A 19,229-nucleotide genomic window follows, 5' to 3' on the forward strand; every position below is an offset into this window, starting at 1 on the left:
ATTTTTTATACATGTACCATTGAAACTGATAGAACAAATATTTGAAAATGTGTATGGTCTTCTGTTACAGTTAAAATTGTGTATATTTTTGCTAAAATTTTGATTTTTCTAAAGCGATTTTCAGAAGAAAAAAAAAGTATTTGAACATTTGAAACTTTTATCTATCAGAATTTTTAACAACGCGTGACTCTATTATCTTGTCAGTTTTTTTTATTGAATTTGCAATGAAAGCAATTTGGTTATTTTGTTATTCATCACCCGCCCATGCCTTAATAGACGATATAAGGTGTTAATAACGAACTTTTAAATTATCCAGCAAGCGGAGAAACAGATGTTAAGTTTCAGTGTTCCTGGTTACATTGGAGAAACTGGTTAGCTTACTCAAAATTACTAGATGGTGCATTTTGTAAATATTGTAGTTTGTTTAATTTCGGTAAGCTTACAAAGATTGCATTTCCAAAGTGGAAATAGGCAACAGAAAAAAAAGCTTCGATTACAGTTGAGTCACCGGTCTGAAAAACAACAGCAAAGCTAAACAATGTTAAAAAAAAAAAGCTCCAGCAAAACACATTCAGAAACAGCAATGGACACCATCACATCAACAAAAAGAAGAAAAAAAATGAAAACTGCCCTACATCAGAACAGGGGAAAATAATAAAGGCACTAAAAATCTTTAATTGAGTGCACGAGACAACCGCCAAAACAGCAGCACCAGAAAAAGGGAAAGAAGATGACCCAATTTTTACCTAAAATCAAGAAACCACAACAAAAAAACCAACGATAACACAGTCATTTCGACATATAAATTACATCAGACAAGAAGCTTATCCAACAACAAATGAAATTAGTCCAAAACCCCATGAAGAAAAAACAGATAACCTAGTAGGCTACATGACAACACAAAGTGCAAATACTGCGCCAACCAGTAGAAAGTAACCACGGAAGCGGTACACAAAGAATTCAAACAATGCAATCTTTGCGATTACATAATAATTCACACCGACATAGAAAACACCACGAACTAAAACAACTTCAAATGTGGCTACATATCAATTCATGGAACGACCCTGTCTACACAACTGGTTTTGATTATTTAAAGGAGTGTGAACTATTTTATATAATACATAAAAACCAATGCAAAACAAATATGGTACAGCATTTTATTTTTAATATAACAGTACTTAGCTACACTATTAAATTTTAAAGAAAATGATTTAAAACATGCGGTTTATTCTACAAATTAATTGTAAGTACATCTAAACAGACGAATTATAAGTTTAAAGAATTGTTGCATTCAAAACAAAAACATCGCAACAAACGTGTTGAACTGTATTGACATTTAATGTCTTATAATTTGATACGTCAGTTTTTTGGCCAACGAGTTAGACTGCTGTTAAAAGATTGATCATAACCGCTGTAGTTTCCATAGCGTGGTGCAGGACTTTGTGGTTGTGTTGCCAGCTTTTGTTCCAGAGCTTGCTGCTTTGTTGCTGTTGACTTTTGAAGTTGAGCTGTTTAAAAGTTTTATGACATTTTATAATTTAAAAAAAAAAATTTTAAGCTAAAATAAGATATTATTTACTCCATTTTTCAAAGCTTTACTTACCTATCGCTGAAACATCCTCATTTATTTTAAAAACGACTTTCTCTAATTGCCCGATCTAAAATAAAAATTAAAAATTAATTAACAAATTTTGTAATGCCATCTAAATATGTACTTATTTCTCTATACAAAAAGCACTGTATTTGTATGTGCGTGCGTGTATGTTTGTCTTTTGTGAATTACTACACCTTTCATCCGATCGCCATAAAACTTTGGGAAGTTAATGACTAAAATTATCTTAATATCTTAATACTAAAAATATTTTGCTCTGAGACATTTTATCTGAGATATTTTGTCTCAGATCATTTATCTATTGTATCATTTGTCTTGACAGATTTTGTCTTGAGATCATTCATCAGAGACATATTTTGTCTGTGATAATATATATATATATATATATATATATATATATATATATATATATATATATATATATATATATATATATATATATATATATATATATATATATATATATATATATATATATATATATATATATATAAACAATATGATGATAGTTAATAAGTATGCAACGCCATTCATTTTTTTTTAAATTGTATATATGTACGTGAAATGCTCAAGTGTAAAAGATTATTGGAGATCAATCTATATATCTAATTCTCTTCATGGGGACCTTGCGAGACACCACCAAGATGTAATCGCGCCTTGAAGCCCCCTCTCTTCCTCTCTAGGCATATCGCTACCACCCCCACCCCCACATGGTCTGGTGAGCTGTGGTTCACACCAAATGTTCACAATCGTAGTGATGGCTATTAGGGGCAGATAATTTAGTTTGAAACGATTTTAAACATAAGGGAGGTAACCAAGAGGAAGCTGCTTTCACGGGGAGGGGGGGGGGGGGGGCGTGGTACTGATTGGAGGAAAGGAGGCTGGGATGGAGTTATCCTCCTTAACGAGCTACTGATAGTGTTTTAAAGCAAATATTTTCAGTGGCAGCATTGGTACTGTGGAATTCACAAATGATTAATTACTAAAAAGTAGAAAATAAAACAACTAAATAGCGGCGTATGTTACGCCGAGGGTCGGCTCGTAAATATAAATGTTCATATAAATATACATTTCTTTTAGCTCGGTTTATGTATTGAGTATTTAAAAAAGTACACTTTTTGTCACCTAGCACTACATTTATTACACTCTGTCGTAGAAAATATGTATATCTACTGATATAAAGCACTAAGTTTATATACACCTTTAGAAAATCAAATGCTGCACCTTTAAACTATTTTCTTTCTTCCTCGCACTAGTGTCCTTGCAACTTGCGAAGATTTTTTCAATTGGAGCCAGTCTTCGTAGTAATAGAGTACAAGTCATGCCATACTATGAGATATAAGTATATTCAAATATATATATATATATATATATATATATATATATATATATATATATATATATATATATATATATATATATATATATATATATACACACATATATATATATATATATATATATATATATATATATATATATATATATATATATATATATATATATATATATATATATATATATATATTAAATCTGACAATTATTACGGATGTGAATGCAAATAAGGGGAAGAGGACATTCCCCCCCCCGCCAATTACCCCCGGACATCCCCCGTATTTACTCCCCGGAGCAATTACCCCCTGTAAATTTCTCCCCCCCCCCCCCCGGATATTACCCCCGCCCAAAAAACAGCAATAGGACATTACCCAAAAAATATCTGAAAGCAAAACTTTATTCATGTTTGTACATTTATATTGTGTTGCATATATGTAGTTTAGCGGGGGCTTGGGTGGAAAGGGGGAGGGGTAATTACATAGGGGGTAATTGACAGGGGGTAATTGCTACGGGGGGTAAATACGGGGGGAAATCTCCAGGGGGGGGGGAATTGACGTAAATAAGATACCTTAACGGGTAAAAATGTTGGTAACATAATAAGATGTCTTATATATCAAACGGTTGTGTATTATTATACACATATTGTATACTGTATTTATTTGATTATTATTTGCATAACTAGCACTTACTAAATATCTTAACCTTATGCTATAGCTTGAATTGTACACTGAAAAATTCTATATTTCTTTTGGAATATTGTTTGTATTTGAAGCTTTTTGAAGTTTGTAATGAATACCCATGTTTTGTTACCTTTGTTTGCAATTTTTCAAATTTATTTAATGCTAGGTCATTAATTTTCTTTCCATCTTCTTGCAAAACAGAAATCAAATCCGAATGGCATCTTAATTCTTGTGTTATACACTCTGTTTTGTCAGTGTAATCTTGCATATCTTTATTTATTTTGTGTAAGTTGTTTTCATATTCTTTCATATCTAGAGATAGTTTCTCTAGTTCTTTGTTTGCGTCGGATTTTTCTTCTTTTACAAATTCAATCACTTCATTTAAATCCTTTATCTTTTCACTTTGTTCATGTAATTGCTTTCCAATGTTTTTGAATTTTGCTTTTTGTGTCTTCGATTTTTTTTCCATTGCTTTGTCAAAAATTTCCTGACATTGCTTTAACTGCGTGCTTGTATCTTCAACCAAAATTTTCGTGTTTTCAAATGACATAATCGCTGTTTCAACTGCTTCTATCCTACTCTCAAGTTGCCTCATTGATTCTGGTGAAACTGAAAACAATTAAACAGAATATCAAATTGTTATGTCCAAATACTATAAACTAACCCCAGCAGTAGTGTATGTCTAAATTTTATTGATTGGCATGTCTTTGCAATATCAATTAAAATCAAATTATATTCCATACAAAAAATTGAACTACTGAGATCAGGAAGTAGCCAGTGATATCAGACTGATGTGTTTTACTAGACAGCTTTAAAATAGAACCTGAAAAATCGTTATTCATAAGCAATCAGTTACATATTCAATTACTATTCCAAAAAAAAAACAACCAAAAAGACTAACTTGTTAAAACGTCATTACTATCATGCCTAACTTCATCCGCCTCTCTTAGACTTAGTTCAGCGTTTGCCATCTCATGTGTTCTGATAGAAGGAAATTGCATCTTTTCTGTTTGAGTAAAGACATAAAAAGATGTTTAAGTATACATAAATCACTCTAGTAAATATTCCTCAGTAATAATAACGATAACCTCTTTATAAATTAAACAGTTTAAAATCACGGAACATACTATTTAGAAATATAAAGTATATGCTACTTCTAATGAAACAAGTTTAAAAATCTAGCGAACTATAATTTAATCCACTATTCAAACAAGTAACCTGTATTTAAAAATACAATATGAAAATTGTCTTTTAGCAAAAATATTAAATTTTAATTTGGCTTAATACAAAGCTTTTTACAGTGCTATTTTAATGTCAACATCTTTTGTCTAACAAAGTACCATTTATCATGTCAATATTTTCAAGTAGTGAGTTATTTGCTGATGTTACTACAGCCATCGCTTCTTTTAATGTCATTGATTTACCAGAGGGATCATTCATCCAGTCCTTGATTCTTGAAGTTATCTATATTACAAATTTTTAAAAATAATATTATGCAAATAAAATTGGCGTGAATTTGACAAATTAAGGATAATAAGTGAATTAAAGTTACTTAATAATGCCTCAATGTTACAAGAACACACCCACCTTTTTGACGTATTCACTTAAATGTTCCTGTAAATCGACGTGGATATCATCTAACTCTTGCATCAGATTGTTTAAATGTTTTCTAGAACGTTCGTTAAGAGACATCTTCCGGAATTTAAACAATTTGATTCTACGCCAGAAAAGAATTAATTTCAGAAATACAATTTGTTAAAAAATCAGTGTTCGATTTACATTTACAGTAAAACAAATAGTATCCAAGACTGAATTGAGGAAGATGATTTATAATAATTTACGACAATAGACGTGAGTGTGTTGTGTATTCGTTGATTGCGCGTCCTTCAGGGGTACTAATTATTCAACGATCAAACTCCAACGAGTGCGGCCTTCGGTGAACACGGATTATGGATGACACCTAGCACAGGATTAAACCGTGTAGCATACGGCTACCTATATAAGTGTAACACGTCACTCCCGCGACACCATTAGGTGGTCGCTGAAAGGTGTTTAACCTCATTATTACGGATAATGGTTATCGTATACTCAATGCTTTCACACAGCACGCCCAAGGGCATCTGATCGCTAGTGTGGACAAACCGGCGCCCCTGCAACAAAGATCCGAAAAAAAAAATTAACAGTGGCGTTGCTTACCTTTTAACTATCTGAGTTTTAGAAAATAAGTCACACGATTTAAAATACACAAAAAATTGTAACGCGTTCATGAAACCTTATATTTATTACCCTGATTTGTTGGCCTAGATCGCAGCAACGCGGACGGGTATGCTAGTTACCGATAAATATTCTTAAACATTCCATTGTGATCAAGGAAGAGATTTTGATGTCTATAATATTTTTTCAATATGATGCTATTAATTTCTTATAAACAGGTTATAGATAAGCCCATAGGTTCAGTAACTTAGTCATCCTAAGTATCTAACATACAGAAGCAGCTAAAATAGATCTCATGGAACTTATTAATCATTTAGCTAAAATAAATGCACGTGAAAACACATATCTAAATAAATTAAGATAATTTTTTTTAAATTGTGATAGTGGTGTCACAAGGTCGGGTGTTCCCTTACGCGTTTACTAAAGATGTCACATCCCCAAACAATATTGTATTTTCGGTGGGGTGTCACCGCTCTCTGGCTTATTTTTTATTATTTTAGCTGAAAAAAAATATATTTTTGACAGTAAATTTTTACAATATTTCATCATGATGTCACGCCTAAGTGTTGTCAGCCGATGCGGAACGCACCTCTTCCCCCTCCCCCCCCCCCCCCCCCCCCCACCTTGCGACCCTGATGTGTTTAGTTATTTAAAATAAAAAACAAATTAACTTTAAGCCTGTACCATTATTACAAAACTACGGGGTTGAAGACCTACACAATAATATAGTATAAATAAACAATCATGGTGTATACAATACACAATGTACATAATATTTATATTATTTAAAACCCTACATCGTGAGTTTAACTTGATCTCTTCGTTAAACTCGTTTGTAGCCTAAATACTGACAAATCGTCCCACTGATAAATTTTGCATAAGGACTGAAATCCTAGCTACGCCACTGGGTAAATCCCCAGCTTTTAGATAGATTTAATCAAGCACCATAAATAAATAAAAGAAGCGATCCTTTTGTTTTAATTTTTATAGCATTTAAACATATTCTTCGACAGTGTTAAAATGTTTAAATCAGTTTTAAATGCATCCAGTTCATTTTGCATCTTAATGGAGTATATTTAAAAGGTATTAATGTGATAATTATTTTGTTGAATCATTGCTTGTTATATATTCAGTAAACCTTAATTTCAAGAACAATAATTTGAGTGCAGATATTGATTTATTTTTATCTGTTTCGAAACATACCTTCACAGTCATTGGATTTATTGATTATTTTTTTATAAAATGGCGTCTCTTTCTTAATACTCTGATACTTCCTGATTTTTAAAATCACTCTGGGAATATCCGATTTTAAAAATTGTAAATATGAATTTATTTGAAAATAGAAATTAAATTCACCTCAGCGTTGCTTAACCATTAGCTTAAATTGCTATTTTACTTACTAAAACGTGACTTTTGAACACAATTCAAAACGTTTTATTAACATCATTCACGATTTGAAACTGATTTTTTTTAACATGCTAAGTTTGCCGTTGTAATCAGTCAATTTTGGCTCCACTAAGATCACGTTGATTTCATTTGTATTATGATTCATCTTAAATAGCCAATATTAATAAGTTAAAAAATTCAAAGCTATTACCTTTAAGATTGATTAATGGACACTTAATTTTGAAAAAAAAAATTATTGTTCAATTGTAATGTTATTCAGGTGTTTTTACAATGATATTGGCAAGGCATTTGAACACAATCTTAATGCTTAAAGTCTATCACCCATCATGGAGAAAATAGAAAAATTGACACAAATGCTTAAAAATATTGTAAAAAGATTGTAAATTGTTGTAAAATGCTTGAAAAAGTTAGTTCAATGTAAACTATTGTAAACTAATGTAAACTATTGTAAACTATTGTAAACTATTGCAAACTATTGCAAACTATTGTAAACTATTGTAAACTAATGTAAACTATTGGAAACTATTGTAAACTATTGTAAACTACTGTAAACTATTGTAAACTATTGTAAACTATTGTAAAATATTGTAAACTATTGTAAACTACTGTAAACTACTGTAATCTAAACTACTATAAACTACTGTAAACTACTATAAACTACTGTAAACTACTGTAAACTACTGTAAACTACAGTAAAGTGTATCGTATATAATTTTTTTTTTTTAAATTAGACAGAGCAATTTTTTTCCCTTTTTTGCTACTTCAATTCCGAAAAAATAACAGAAAACAACGAGCTTTTGATATATTGGACAATCTATTTCAAATTGTTAACACATAAAATTAATAAAATATTGCATGTAATAAAACAACACGACTTAAACTTTACCCTTTTGCTTGTACATAAACTAAATTAAATTAGCCAGTAACACAAAACATAATGTTTAAAATATAAGACTATAACGATCACAATCTGCACTCATCCGAGAACGCGTGTCTATTTGCAACTACCTAAAGAAGAAATTAATTGTTTCATTTGTTGTAGTTATTGCTTAAGTTTTTCTGAGTCAATTCATACGGAGACATGACATATTAACACATACAAACATTATATGTACAATGTAAGCCGCATAGTCTATTTCGGGCGGTGAATGTTGAATAGGTTAGGAAGGTCTGTTTTCACTGTTGGTGTATTTCAATACTTCTCTCTAAAAATCATTAAATAGATTCAGCCAACTTGTTTAGATTCTTTACATTTCATGCAAAATATATTAGGGCAATAGTTATTATACTTAAAAGTTTCTTATTTTAAAAATATTTCAAATAAGTTAAGATTATATGCAATACTATTTTCACTGCTGTTGTCGTTGGCATTGTCAATGTACATTACTAGTTAAGCCATCTCTAAAAGATATTTAATTAATTGCACATGCATTACGAATATATCAGCCTTCAAACGCCTATACTTTAATTAAATCGTCATCAGTAGTCTTTTTATTTTAAACCAATAACTTAATGAATCTCTTTCAATATTGTTATAAAGCGAAGTGTGTTAGTCAATTATAAATGCATCTATCTATATATATAATTCTCTTCTGGGATCAGTTAGAAAACAAGCTGCAAGCGCGCCTTTGCAGTCCCCTCTCTTCCTCTCTATCACTACCACCCCCACCCCACCCCCACATGATCTGGTGAGCGGTGTTCACTCTGTTTACATTTTACAATCATAGAGACGGGTTTGGTGACGGCTATTAGGGGCAGATAATTTAGTTTGAAACGATTTTAAACTTAGAGGTGGTAACTAAGAGGAGGCTGCGTTCACGTGGGAGGAGGGGGGGATTAGTGTTTTTAAGCAAATATTTTCAATGGCAGCAATGGTACTGTCGAATTCACAAATTATAAATTACTGAAAAGTAGAAAAAAAAACAACTAAATAGCGGCGTATGATACGCAGCGGGTCGGCTCGTATATATAATTCTCTTCTGGGAGACGCTAGAAAACAAGCTGTAAACGCGCTCCCTACCACCCCCCACCCCTACATGGTCTGGTGAGCTGTGGTTCACTCTAAATGTTTACAAACAGAGCCGGGTTTAGTGACGACTATTAGGGGCAGATAATTTAGTTAGAAACGATTTTAAACGTGGGGGGGGGGGGGGGAACTAAGCGGAGTTTACTTTAACGGAGGGGGGAGGAGGGGGGTGGTTATCGTCCTTAACGAGCTACTTATAGTGTTTTAAAGAAATATTTTCAGTGGCAGCGTTGGTAGTGTCGAATTCACAAATTATGAATTACTGAAAAGTAGAATAAAACAACAACTAAATAGCGGCGTATGATATGCCGCGGGTCGGCTCGTTAATTATAAATGCATTAATTATAAATGCATTAATTATAAATGCATGTTTAGCATTTACACACAGTAGTTCCGAGGACCCATAACGCCCGCTGCCGCCCGCTTACGATACGCATAGAAAAGTTAAATTTGTTTCATAAACATTGGGCCTACAAATCCTAATCTTTAACTAAACAGGAAGTTGGATAGTTTCAGCATGCTTTTCCGTTTTACTAATGTGAATGGCGATTTTGAAATATACAAATGAGTCTCTTTCCATCCCAAAATTTTAGACTCATCTGTCCGCTTTTTAGTTGATTTAACATTAAAAATAAAATACAAACAGGCCTTAAACATATCTAGGCATGTATTAAACGAATTATATATCTTAAACATAACTAAATTGATATTTAACTGTTAAATTCGATGCATAGTAGTTTTATATTTAGACAAAAATAAATAAAAATGACTACCCAAAACGACCCATTTAGGATTTTCTCTGACATTTTTTTTTATTTTCCAACGTTTTCTTTAACTTGCTTTCGCGTCTGTTTGATTGTTTGTTTGTCTTTCCATCAAATCTTGCGATCAAAATTTTGGGCACTTCCCAGTTAGCTAGCGCTCTGAAATTTTCAGGGAAGCTTTGTTTCCGACGACAATACAATATTCAATTATTATTATTACTAAATTGATCCATGGAAAAATTTTATTGATCATTTTTTACTCTTATTGATTTGTAGAAAAAAGGGACATAACCTAGTAATTTTATTTTGATAAAAACAAGGTTCGGTACTTTTCCTCTTCTGGCTTACTGAATGTGGTGATGTAATGTGTATGAAAGGTGAATACGTGGAACGGGTCACTGCGTGTATGTATTTATCATGTAGTGTGACGCGAGGCCGGGTGTGTTGACGTGTATGTTGTTGTACGGAGTGAACGAGGGTACAAGGGAAGCGAATGGTCGGGTGAGAGTGGCTGTGTTGTGAGCGAGAGAAAGGTGGTGCGTAGGGATGAATGCGGAGGACAGTTGAAGGTTGGGGGTGAAAGCAAGAAGGTTGATTTTGTGACTGGAGGCGGGGAGATAGAGAAATTAAGGACTGTGATATCTCGCCCAATCGTGTGGTCACGCGGTGCTTGTGTACAAACCTATGCAAATCTGACTGATCCGGAAGTAGAATGTTGATTGTCGAATGGTTTGCACGCGAGGGCAAAATGGTGAAAGAAACGGCAATACAGAAGAAACGTCGATTGGAAAAGGAACGCCAGAAGTATCAAGAGAAGCGCCCTGCAGGATATAGATTGGAAAATCATCTTAAACGACCAAAAATTATGGAAGAAGTTGAGTATCAAACGAAGCTTGAAAAAGATCGCAACCGAAAATCTGCTGCTTTAGCGATGGAGACAGAACAAGAAAGGATCTCTCGTCTTGCTAAGCAGAAAGAACGAACTGCTGCTAGTGGAGCCGAAATTGACTGATAATACAACGGCAAGTTTCTAATACTTCGGCGCCCCACGTTTTTCATTTTTTGTCATAATGCCCACGCAGTTTGCGATCGCTTAAAGTAGAGTGATCGCTTCTATTATTGTGATGTATAGCATTTATTTTCTACTTTTTAGTTCAATCAGAAAACGTGGGTTTTTTTTTTAAAATTTAATGATAATTTTTAAACTGTACTTATACCGAATATATATTGGTGAAATATTTTGTGAAAGTGTTCACTTGTTGATACAGAGTTATGCTCCTCACATTGGTACGTCTAGGGTGGTGTTCGGTAGAATGATCGCGTCATTAATGATTCATTTACTTTCATTACAAGCTTTTATTTAACTCACTTCCTCTGTCTGTCGTAAGTCGTCAGTCGTCAGTCTAGACGGAAACGCAGGAGTGAAAATTCGGACAGTTCTACTTGACCGACACGATTCACAGTTGGCACGTGGGTCAAGACATGAAGACAATGCAATCTGAAACTAAATTTGACTTAATTGGATGCCTAATTGATTTTTTATGAATTAATTAAAATTTGGACCGAATTAGTAGGCATGTCTAGCCAACCACACCACACGCGTCATCAATAGCTGCGCCATCACGACCACGTAATGGCTGCGTTCAAAAACCATTGCGCGCCTACTGAACGTGATATTCAGTAGGCGCGCAATGGTTTTTAGTCATGTAACTCTATTGTAGATAAAACATGTAAAGTACTGAAAAAAAAATTCATAAAAAACGTTTTAATAACAAGCTTTTATGTAATGATGCACTAAAAAGTAGAAAATAAATTATAGACTACTATTTAAATAACTATAAAGAAAAGCGTGGGTGTCTTCCTTAACATTAGTAAAGGTATCCAATAGATACTAAAGTGACCCACGCTTTTCTTTATAGTTATTTAAATAGTAGTCTATAATTTATTTTCTACTTTTTAGTGCATCATTACATAAAAGCTTGTTATTAAAACGTTTTTTATGAATTTTTTAATGAAACCATGTGTTATTTTACTATCTTGGAATTCTTCAACTAATGACGTAATCGGCTGCGGCATGAGAAAACTCCTGAACAATAAATCAAAGACTTGGTGCGCAAAAGCAAACGGAGAACAGAAACTCACTAAGCGCTGGTCTACACGAGCTTTGAACAGACTCAGCATGCTAGGATTTTATTAACATCAGCACCTAAACATGTTGCCCATTACGGCCGACTGCCTGAAGTTTTGTACCAGGGTGTGAAGGCTAATCATTTATTGAGTATATCGAGCATACAAGCAAGCAGTTTTATGGCTCCTACACATTTTTCAAGAATGCTAAACATTTTAGCTCTTGTGTGCTTGGGATTAATCTCAAAGGTTGAAGGTAAATCTGTCTAGAGAGTCTAGATCTTATAATTGTATCAAAATATTAGTGTATTTACAATATACATCAACTGTGACATGTCCGTATATGAAACATTGATGTATCATAACAAATGAGTACACTAACCCTTATGCCATAACCTAAATGACTTAACAACTAAACCACAGATGCCCGTGAAGATTGGTCAAACAAACATAAGTGGCCGCAAACAATGCAGACCTCAAGAGTTTAATTAATGGCAATTAAGAGCATATTGTTATGTAGCATCGGTCTGCCTAATTGCGTGTGTATAGGCATATGTATATATATATATAAATATATATATATATATATATATATATATATATATATATATATATATATATATATATATATAATATATATATATATATATATATATATATATATATATATATATATATATATATATATATAACGTGTGTGTGTGTGTGTGTGATTGTGATTGTGCGTTTATGTATATATTTGTGTGTTTGTATGTCTGTCGTTACTCGCCGAAAACCCACATTAGATTCTATTCTACCTTCTCTAATGTTCGCTAGGTTTGTGTTTTTATCAGATGACGGAATGTTATATCTCAGCTGTAGCGTTGGCCAATGATAGTGAATAATCTAAAACTAAAAATAGCGTAGATATTATTACGTTAACAAGCCCCATATTTTCCCCCACTGCAGCTCAAGGTACACATATGGGAGTGGAATTTCAGGTACAGTTCCCATACATGCCTGAAGGCCAACCCATTCTTATGATGTACTCAACCAAGCTCGACTCGTTTGATGTTTATGTCACCGCTCCGCTATCGGACCACCCCGTTTTTGAAACAGTCGCTCTCAGCCGTTTGCAGGTCACTTCTTACGTGGATCAGCGGAAATATTTGTAAGACTTTTCGTTTTCTGTGAATATTTACGACGTCGGATAATTATTTACGACGTCGGTCTTTGATAATTTACGACGTCGAACTGTTACTATTTACGACCTCGGACTGTGAAAGTTGATGACGTGAGACTGTGGATGTTGATGACGTGAGACTGTGGATGTTGATGACGTGAGACTGTGGATGTTGATGACGTGGGACTGTGGATGTTGATGACGTGGGACTGTGGATGTTGATGACGTGGGACTGTGAATGTTGATGACGTGAGACTATGGATTTTGATGACGTGAGACTGTGAATGTTGATGACGTGGGACTGTGAATGTTGATGACGTGAGACTGTGGATGTTGATGACGTGGGACTGTGAATGTTGATGACGTGGGACTGTGGATGTTGATGACGTGAGACTGTGGATGTTGATGACGTGAGACTGTGGATGTTGATGACGTGAGACTGTGAATGTTGATGACGTGAGACTGTGAATGTTCATGACGTGGGACTGTGAATGTTGATGACGTGGGACTGTGAATGTTGATGACGTGAGACTGTGGATGTTGATGACGTGAGCAGTGAATGTTGATGACGTGAGACTGTGAATGTTGATGACGTGAGATGGTGAATGTTGATGACGTGAGATTGTTGATGTTGATGACGTGAGCAGTGAATGTTGATGACGTGATACTGTGAATGTTGATGACGTGGGACTGTGAATGTTGATGACGTGAGACTGTGAATGTTGATGACGTGGGACTGTGAATGTTGATGACGTGGGACTGTGAATGTTGATGACGTGAGACTGTGGATGTTGATGACGTGGGACTGTGAATGTTGATGACGTGAGACTGTGAATGTTGATGACGTGGGACTGTGAATGTTGATGACGTGGGACTGTGAATGTTGATGACGTGAGACTGTGGATGTATGCTTTAAACCGCTCTCATTGTGTCCCAGAACATCAAGCAGTAGCCCCACGACGTCTATTGTCGCCAAAGGAAAGTTCAACTTTGGGATGACGGTGTTTATGCCGGTGTCATTCCACTCGGCTGCCAGTTTCCTGGTCATACCAACTTCCGGTTGGGGCGTGGAGTACTTTATTCTGATACCAAAGTAAGACTTGTTTTATTTCGTCACACAATAATTTGTTCTGGTACCAAGGTAAGTCTTGTTTTGTTTCTTAATCCTTACCATATATGGACAAATCACGTGTGAATAACCCCCCCCCCCCCACTCTTGACAATGCACCTGCGGTCAGAGACCATCTTGGCACAAAACAGCTATGGCAAAGTCACGCTCTGGTCAAATTACCAATGATCAAAGCCACAATGGTCAAACCTCCAATGATCAAACCCACAATGGTCAAACCACCAATGATCAAAGCCTCTATGGTCAGTGAACATATGTCGTCTTACAAAGAAACTGTTTTTGACTATTCTTGAAACAATACTGAATTATAATATTGCTTTAAAAATGTAATTTTATATCAATAAAAACCACATTTTAGAATTGCCTAAATAAACCTAAATAAAAAAAACTCGGTTTTGACCTTGATACATGGCCAATTCATACCGTGATAATGGCGTTCCTACCCTACATACCCGGAAATCCCTACCCCCCCCCCCCCCACTATTTATACCCTGACATCCCCACCCCTACGTTACACACCCTACCATCCCCAACGTTAACTGGTGTTCTTTTCTAACAGGATAGGTCCTTTGATTGAACTCATTTTTGAGAAAAATAAAATCAGCGTACGCTATACAAAACCCATGGAGCAGCTAGAAAGCCAATTCACTGAGAAACGCCTCTCTACTCTCGCAATAAATAGGTGGGTAGTCAGTAGTTATCGATTAAGTGGTTATCAATCAGAAATTAATTGTGTCGTTTTTTGTTGTTTTTTTTTTACTTTCTCGTAAATACGAAGTATAGAGAAAGTCTTGTAATCGTGCACAAAAATAACATGAAATTTTCACTGTTTTCACCGTTTTACACCTCAGTTCTTCATCCTATCCGGAGTATAGAGGACTTATTTTAATAAGGCCAAAATTATAAATACAAATATATAAACATTTTGGCGTTTTGTGCGTTATCGAGTCGGAAAAACTGGACTTTGCAATTCTGTCCGTATGTCTGTGTGTCTGTGTGTGTGTGTGTGTGTGTGTGTGTGTGTGTAAACACGATAACTTGAGAACCGTTACAGCTAGGTTGATGAAATTTCATATATAATTATTATATCAAAATCGTAGATCCGTATCAACTTTTGAGCGATTTCCGATAAGCGGAAGTGGTACTTTTTTTACTTTGAATTTTGCAAAAGCCTATAACTTGAGTACTATTTCAGAAAGATAAATGAAATTTCACATGTAAGTAAAAGATCTAATTCTCTACCGTCTTTCAAATTTTGAGTAATTTTAGTTTACTGGAAGTAGTAATTTACGCTCTTTCCGATTTCTCAAAAAACGAATGTAAATTTATAAAGCACTAATAATATTCCGCACTATTATGCACATTTTATATGGCGTTCACTGGTGTGCAATTCTTTTTTCTGCGAGATTTTGTTCTATTTTAAAAAGTTTCAGTATTTAAAATGGATTAAAATTCATGTCTATTTCCCGAGTTCCCATCCCCTGTTTTTTTATATAAGAATATTTGAGAAAGTTTAAGGGAGATCGCTCCCGGTTTATTTAAATTCGGGATAATAGATTGAAATTTCAATTTCCCTTCCAGGAAACAGGCGTACATCACGCAGAACTGTTCTGGAAGAACAGTCGGGGAACAACCTCTCGGAGGTGAGTACTTCAGTGTCTCTTTCAACTTTTTGTGAATCTTTTGAGTAAAATGTTTCAAACGTAGCTGTATTGTAGGTAAGTGACTTATTTACTTGTGCATGATTGTGGTTTGATTTAGTTGACATTCAATGTTTCATGTTACGAACATTTTTTACATAAATTACAATTTTGTCAAGGCTGTGATATTTTATTACATGACGTTGATACACACAACTGTAGCAATAGATTGTTGTGTTGTGCTTTAGCTCTCTCCATACGGAAACCGGCTCAGGAGTTGGACTCCCATTAGCCAGGCAGGCCTCAGTGTAGCAAACTCCGACACATGGTGGTAGTAGCAAGTAGTTCAGTGTCGGTTTGATCGCTACACGTTGGTCGCTTCTCAGTCGGCTCTCACCGGGCTTTACTTCCCCACCCTTCAAGCCGCGAAACGTCGTCCTACCGTCTGGTACCCATCTTGATCGTGGGGGGGGGGGGGGGGGGGGCGTTCGGCCAGATCAAAAGCCTCTAGCTGCTGTTATCTACCACTAGCCATTCCGCACCCACTAGGGAGGTCAAGAGCTTGGTCCGACTAGTGGCACTCTTCCGAAGCCACGTGAAGGCCGCAGCTTAAAGTCAAAATATCTGGTTAGGTTCACGAGCAGACCCCTTTGGTTCCCGGCAGTCTTGCACCTCTCCTCCCCCACGCTATAATGTAGGGGACTTGGGTGTCCGACATACTTTAGCTAACTCTCGCGACTTAAGTAGACATGAATACCCAACACAAGATATGTGTTGCCTGTATGATCTCTGATGATTTTTGGTCGGTTTTGTACCGTGTGTATTTTTGTATGTAAGCTGTGATGTTTGTGTATGTTTTGTGTAATATGTGTTTGCATTTTTACTGTTCAATATATATCTATGCCGTAGTTAGGGCAATCATGCCCCAGACAATAGATAAGTTAACCTACTTTCATCCTAACAGTCACACCAGCAAAACTAACAGCGTTGTATTCATTTGGCGTTATTGTCGGCTCGTGCGAAGAATACGAATTTGAATCAGAATGTCAGAGAAAGAATGTCAAGACCGCTGGCGGCGTAACGGCAGGTAACACTCACACACGCACATACACACATATGCATATAAACAAACGATCTCGGAAGAACATCTCAGACAAAATATAACATGTAGGACTATTTATATATTTTTTCTCCAGGGAGCGGTGTGGTTGTGGCACTTTAAAATTTCTCAGGGGCGGTAGAAATACATTTTCCAGTAGGGGTTAGCATTGGTAAAATGATGTATTTTCTATAGACATTATATTTGGCTGTGCACGTAGCCTTTTTTAGGCATCCATTTGAAGGGGGGGGGGGGGCAAATGAACCTGTCACATAAGCCTTTTAGACACTTGGATGAGTCACTGTCGCAGTCTTATCCTGTCGTTGGTCTAGCCCTGGTATGAAGTGACCAAGGGGGGTGTTGTCCTGTCGTTGGTCTAGCCCTGGTATGAAGTGACCAGGGGGGGTGTTGTCCTGTCGCTGGTCTAGCCCTGGTATGAAGTGACCAAGGGGGTGTTGTCCTGTCGTTGGTCTAGCCCTGGTATGAAGTGACCAGGGGGGGTGTTGTCCTGTCGTTGGTCTAGCCCTGGTATGAAGTGACCAAGGGGGTGTTGTCCTGTCGTTGGTCTAGCCCTGGTATGAAGTGACCAAGGGGGTGTTGTCCTGTCGTTGGTCTAGCCCTGGTATGAAGTGACCAAGGGGGTGTTGTCCTGTCGTTGGTCTAGCCCTGGTATGAAGTGACCAAGGGGGTGTTGTCCTGTCGTTGGTCTAGCCCTGGTATGAAGTGACCAAGGGGGTGTTGTCCTGTCGTTGGTCTAGCCCTGGTATGAAGTGACCAGGGGGGTGTTGTCCTGTCGTTGGTCTAGCCCTGGTATGAAGTGACCAGGGGGGTGTTGTCCTGTCGTTGGTCTAGCCCTGGTATGAAGTGACCAGGGGGGTGTTGTCCTGTCGTTGGTCTAGCCCTGGTATGAAGTGACCAAGGGGGTGTTGTCCTGTCGTTGGTCTAGCCCTGGTATGAAGTGACCAAGGGGGTGTTGTCCTGTCGCTGGTCTAGCCCTGGTATGAAGTGACCAGGGGGGTGTTGTCCTGTCGTTGGTCTAGCCCTGGTATGAAGTGACCAGGGGGGGGGGTGTTTTCCTGTCGCTGGTCTAGCCCTTGTATGAAGTGACCAGGGGGGAGTAATAGCGCAGGACAGGTGGTGGTTGCACAAAACGGCGGTAAATGATTTTTCCGTCACAATGTCATTGCATTACGACAACAGACAGTAGTGTTACAAAAACAACCTTTAAACCCCTGCCTACACCCACTATCGTCCATAGATTTTATTTCAAGTGAAGTGGTGGCTCTGTTTAATTTACTGCTGTTGTTGAAAAAGGCACAAAACACAAGGAATCCATTTATTAAGGTAAATTGTTTTTTTGCCACAAGATTATATATATATATATATATATATATATATATATATATATATATATATATATATATATATATATATATATATATAAATGTATATATATATATATATATATATATATATATATATATATATATATATATATATATATATATATATATATATATATATATATATATATACTAGCCGTGCCGGCTAGGCCCAACAATGGCCTCTGAGAAAAACATTGTAAAGGACTGTGACTTGTGTGTCTATTAAGAAGTGTATCCTATATGTGTCAGAAGGAGGGAAAAAATGAAAATAGTCAAACAAACGTGACGTGATTTATGAATGACCCCGAAATTCATAATCGAAAGCCTAGCGAAAGCTAAAAATAAAAAAAAAATTCAATTGGGTCATCCATGCTATGGTAAAAAAGCGGACATTCTGTACACGTCTAGCAACCTCCGAATCTTGTATCCGTCAATACGACTAACACTAGGAAAAGCTGTGGTTGGTACATATAATCATGCTTCTACGAATGCACATATATATATATATATATATATATATATATATATATATATATATATATATTATTATATATATATATATATATTATTATATATATATATATATATATTATTATATATATTATAATATATATATTGAAGAGTTGATGTTCAAAATGCAATATAT

The 19,229-nt window shown here is 35.5% G+C and overlaps 2 protein-coding genes across 2 annotated transcripts; both read right to left on the reverse strand.

The window, feature by feature from the left end:
* Positions 1-1,191: 1,191 nt before the first annotated feature.
* On the reverse strand, positions 1,192-7,110 carry LOC131947447 (spindle assembly abnormal protein 6-like). Its single transcript, XM_059308660.1, has 8 exons — positions 7,048-7,110; positions 5,218-5,347; positions 4,971-5,094; positions 4,532-4,636; positions 3,761-4,239; positions 2,840-2,944; positions 1,607-1,661; positions 1,192-1,511 (listed from the first exon to the last, which is right to left on the reverse strand). The coding sequence occupies exons 2-8, from the start codon at positions 5,320-5,322 to the stop codon at positions 1,363-1,365; spliced, it is 1,122 nt and encodes a 373-aa protein (XP_059164643.1). The 5' UTR covers positions 5,323-5,347; positions 7,048-7,110; the 3' UTR covers positions 1,192-1,362.
* Positions 7,111-13,407: 6,297 nt separating this feature from the next.
* On the reverse strand, positions 13,408-14,713 carry LOC131947404 (uncharacterized). The gene is made up of 2 exons (XM_059308618.1): positions 14,622-14,713; positions 13,408-14,227 (listed from the first exon to the last, which is right to left on the reverse strand). Exons 1-2 carry the CDS (start codon positions 14,711-14,713, stop codon positions 13,408-13,410), a joined length of 912 nt encoding a protein of 303 aa, XP_059164601.1.
* Between the last annotated feature and the right edge of the window lie 4,516 nt (positions 14,714-19,229).

Source organism: Physella acuta, unplaced genomic scaffold (assembly GCF_028476545.2).
Source record: "Physella acuta isolate Inbredline_101_S28 unplaced genomic scaffold, ASM2847654v3 ptg000592l, whole genome shotgun sequence".
NCBI classification, from domain to species: domain Eukaryota; kingdom Metazoa; phylum Mollusca; class Gastropoda; family Physidae; genus Physella; species Physella acuta.

Excerpts from the sequence above, each read along its gene's own strand:
- LOC131947447 (XM_059308660.1), bottom strand. The coding sequence starts at position 5,322 with ATGTCTCTTAACGAACGTTCTAGAAAACATTTAAACAATCTGATGCAA. Across the intron at positions 2,945-3,760 it reads TTGAAAAATTGCAAACAAAG|TATGGCATGACTTGTACTCT; the intron begins GTAACAAAACAT and ends TATATCTCATAG. Across the intron at positions 1,512-1,606 it reads TGAGGATGTTTCAGCGATAG|CTCAACTTCAAAAGTCAACA; the intron begins GTAAGTAAAGCT and ends ACTTTTAAACAG.
- LOC131947404 (XM_059308618.1), bottom strand. The coding sequence starts at position 14,713 with ATGTTCACTGACCATAGAGGCTTTGATCATTGGTGGTTTGACCATTGT. Across the intron at positions 14,228-14,621 it reads CATTGTGGCTTTGATCATTG|TCTCACGTCATCAACATTCA; the intron begins GTAATTTGACCA and ends ATACATCCACAG.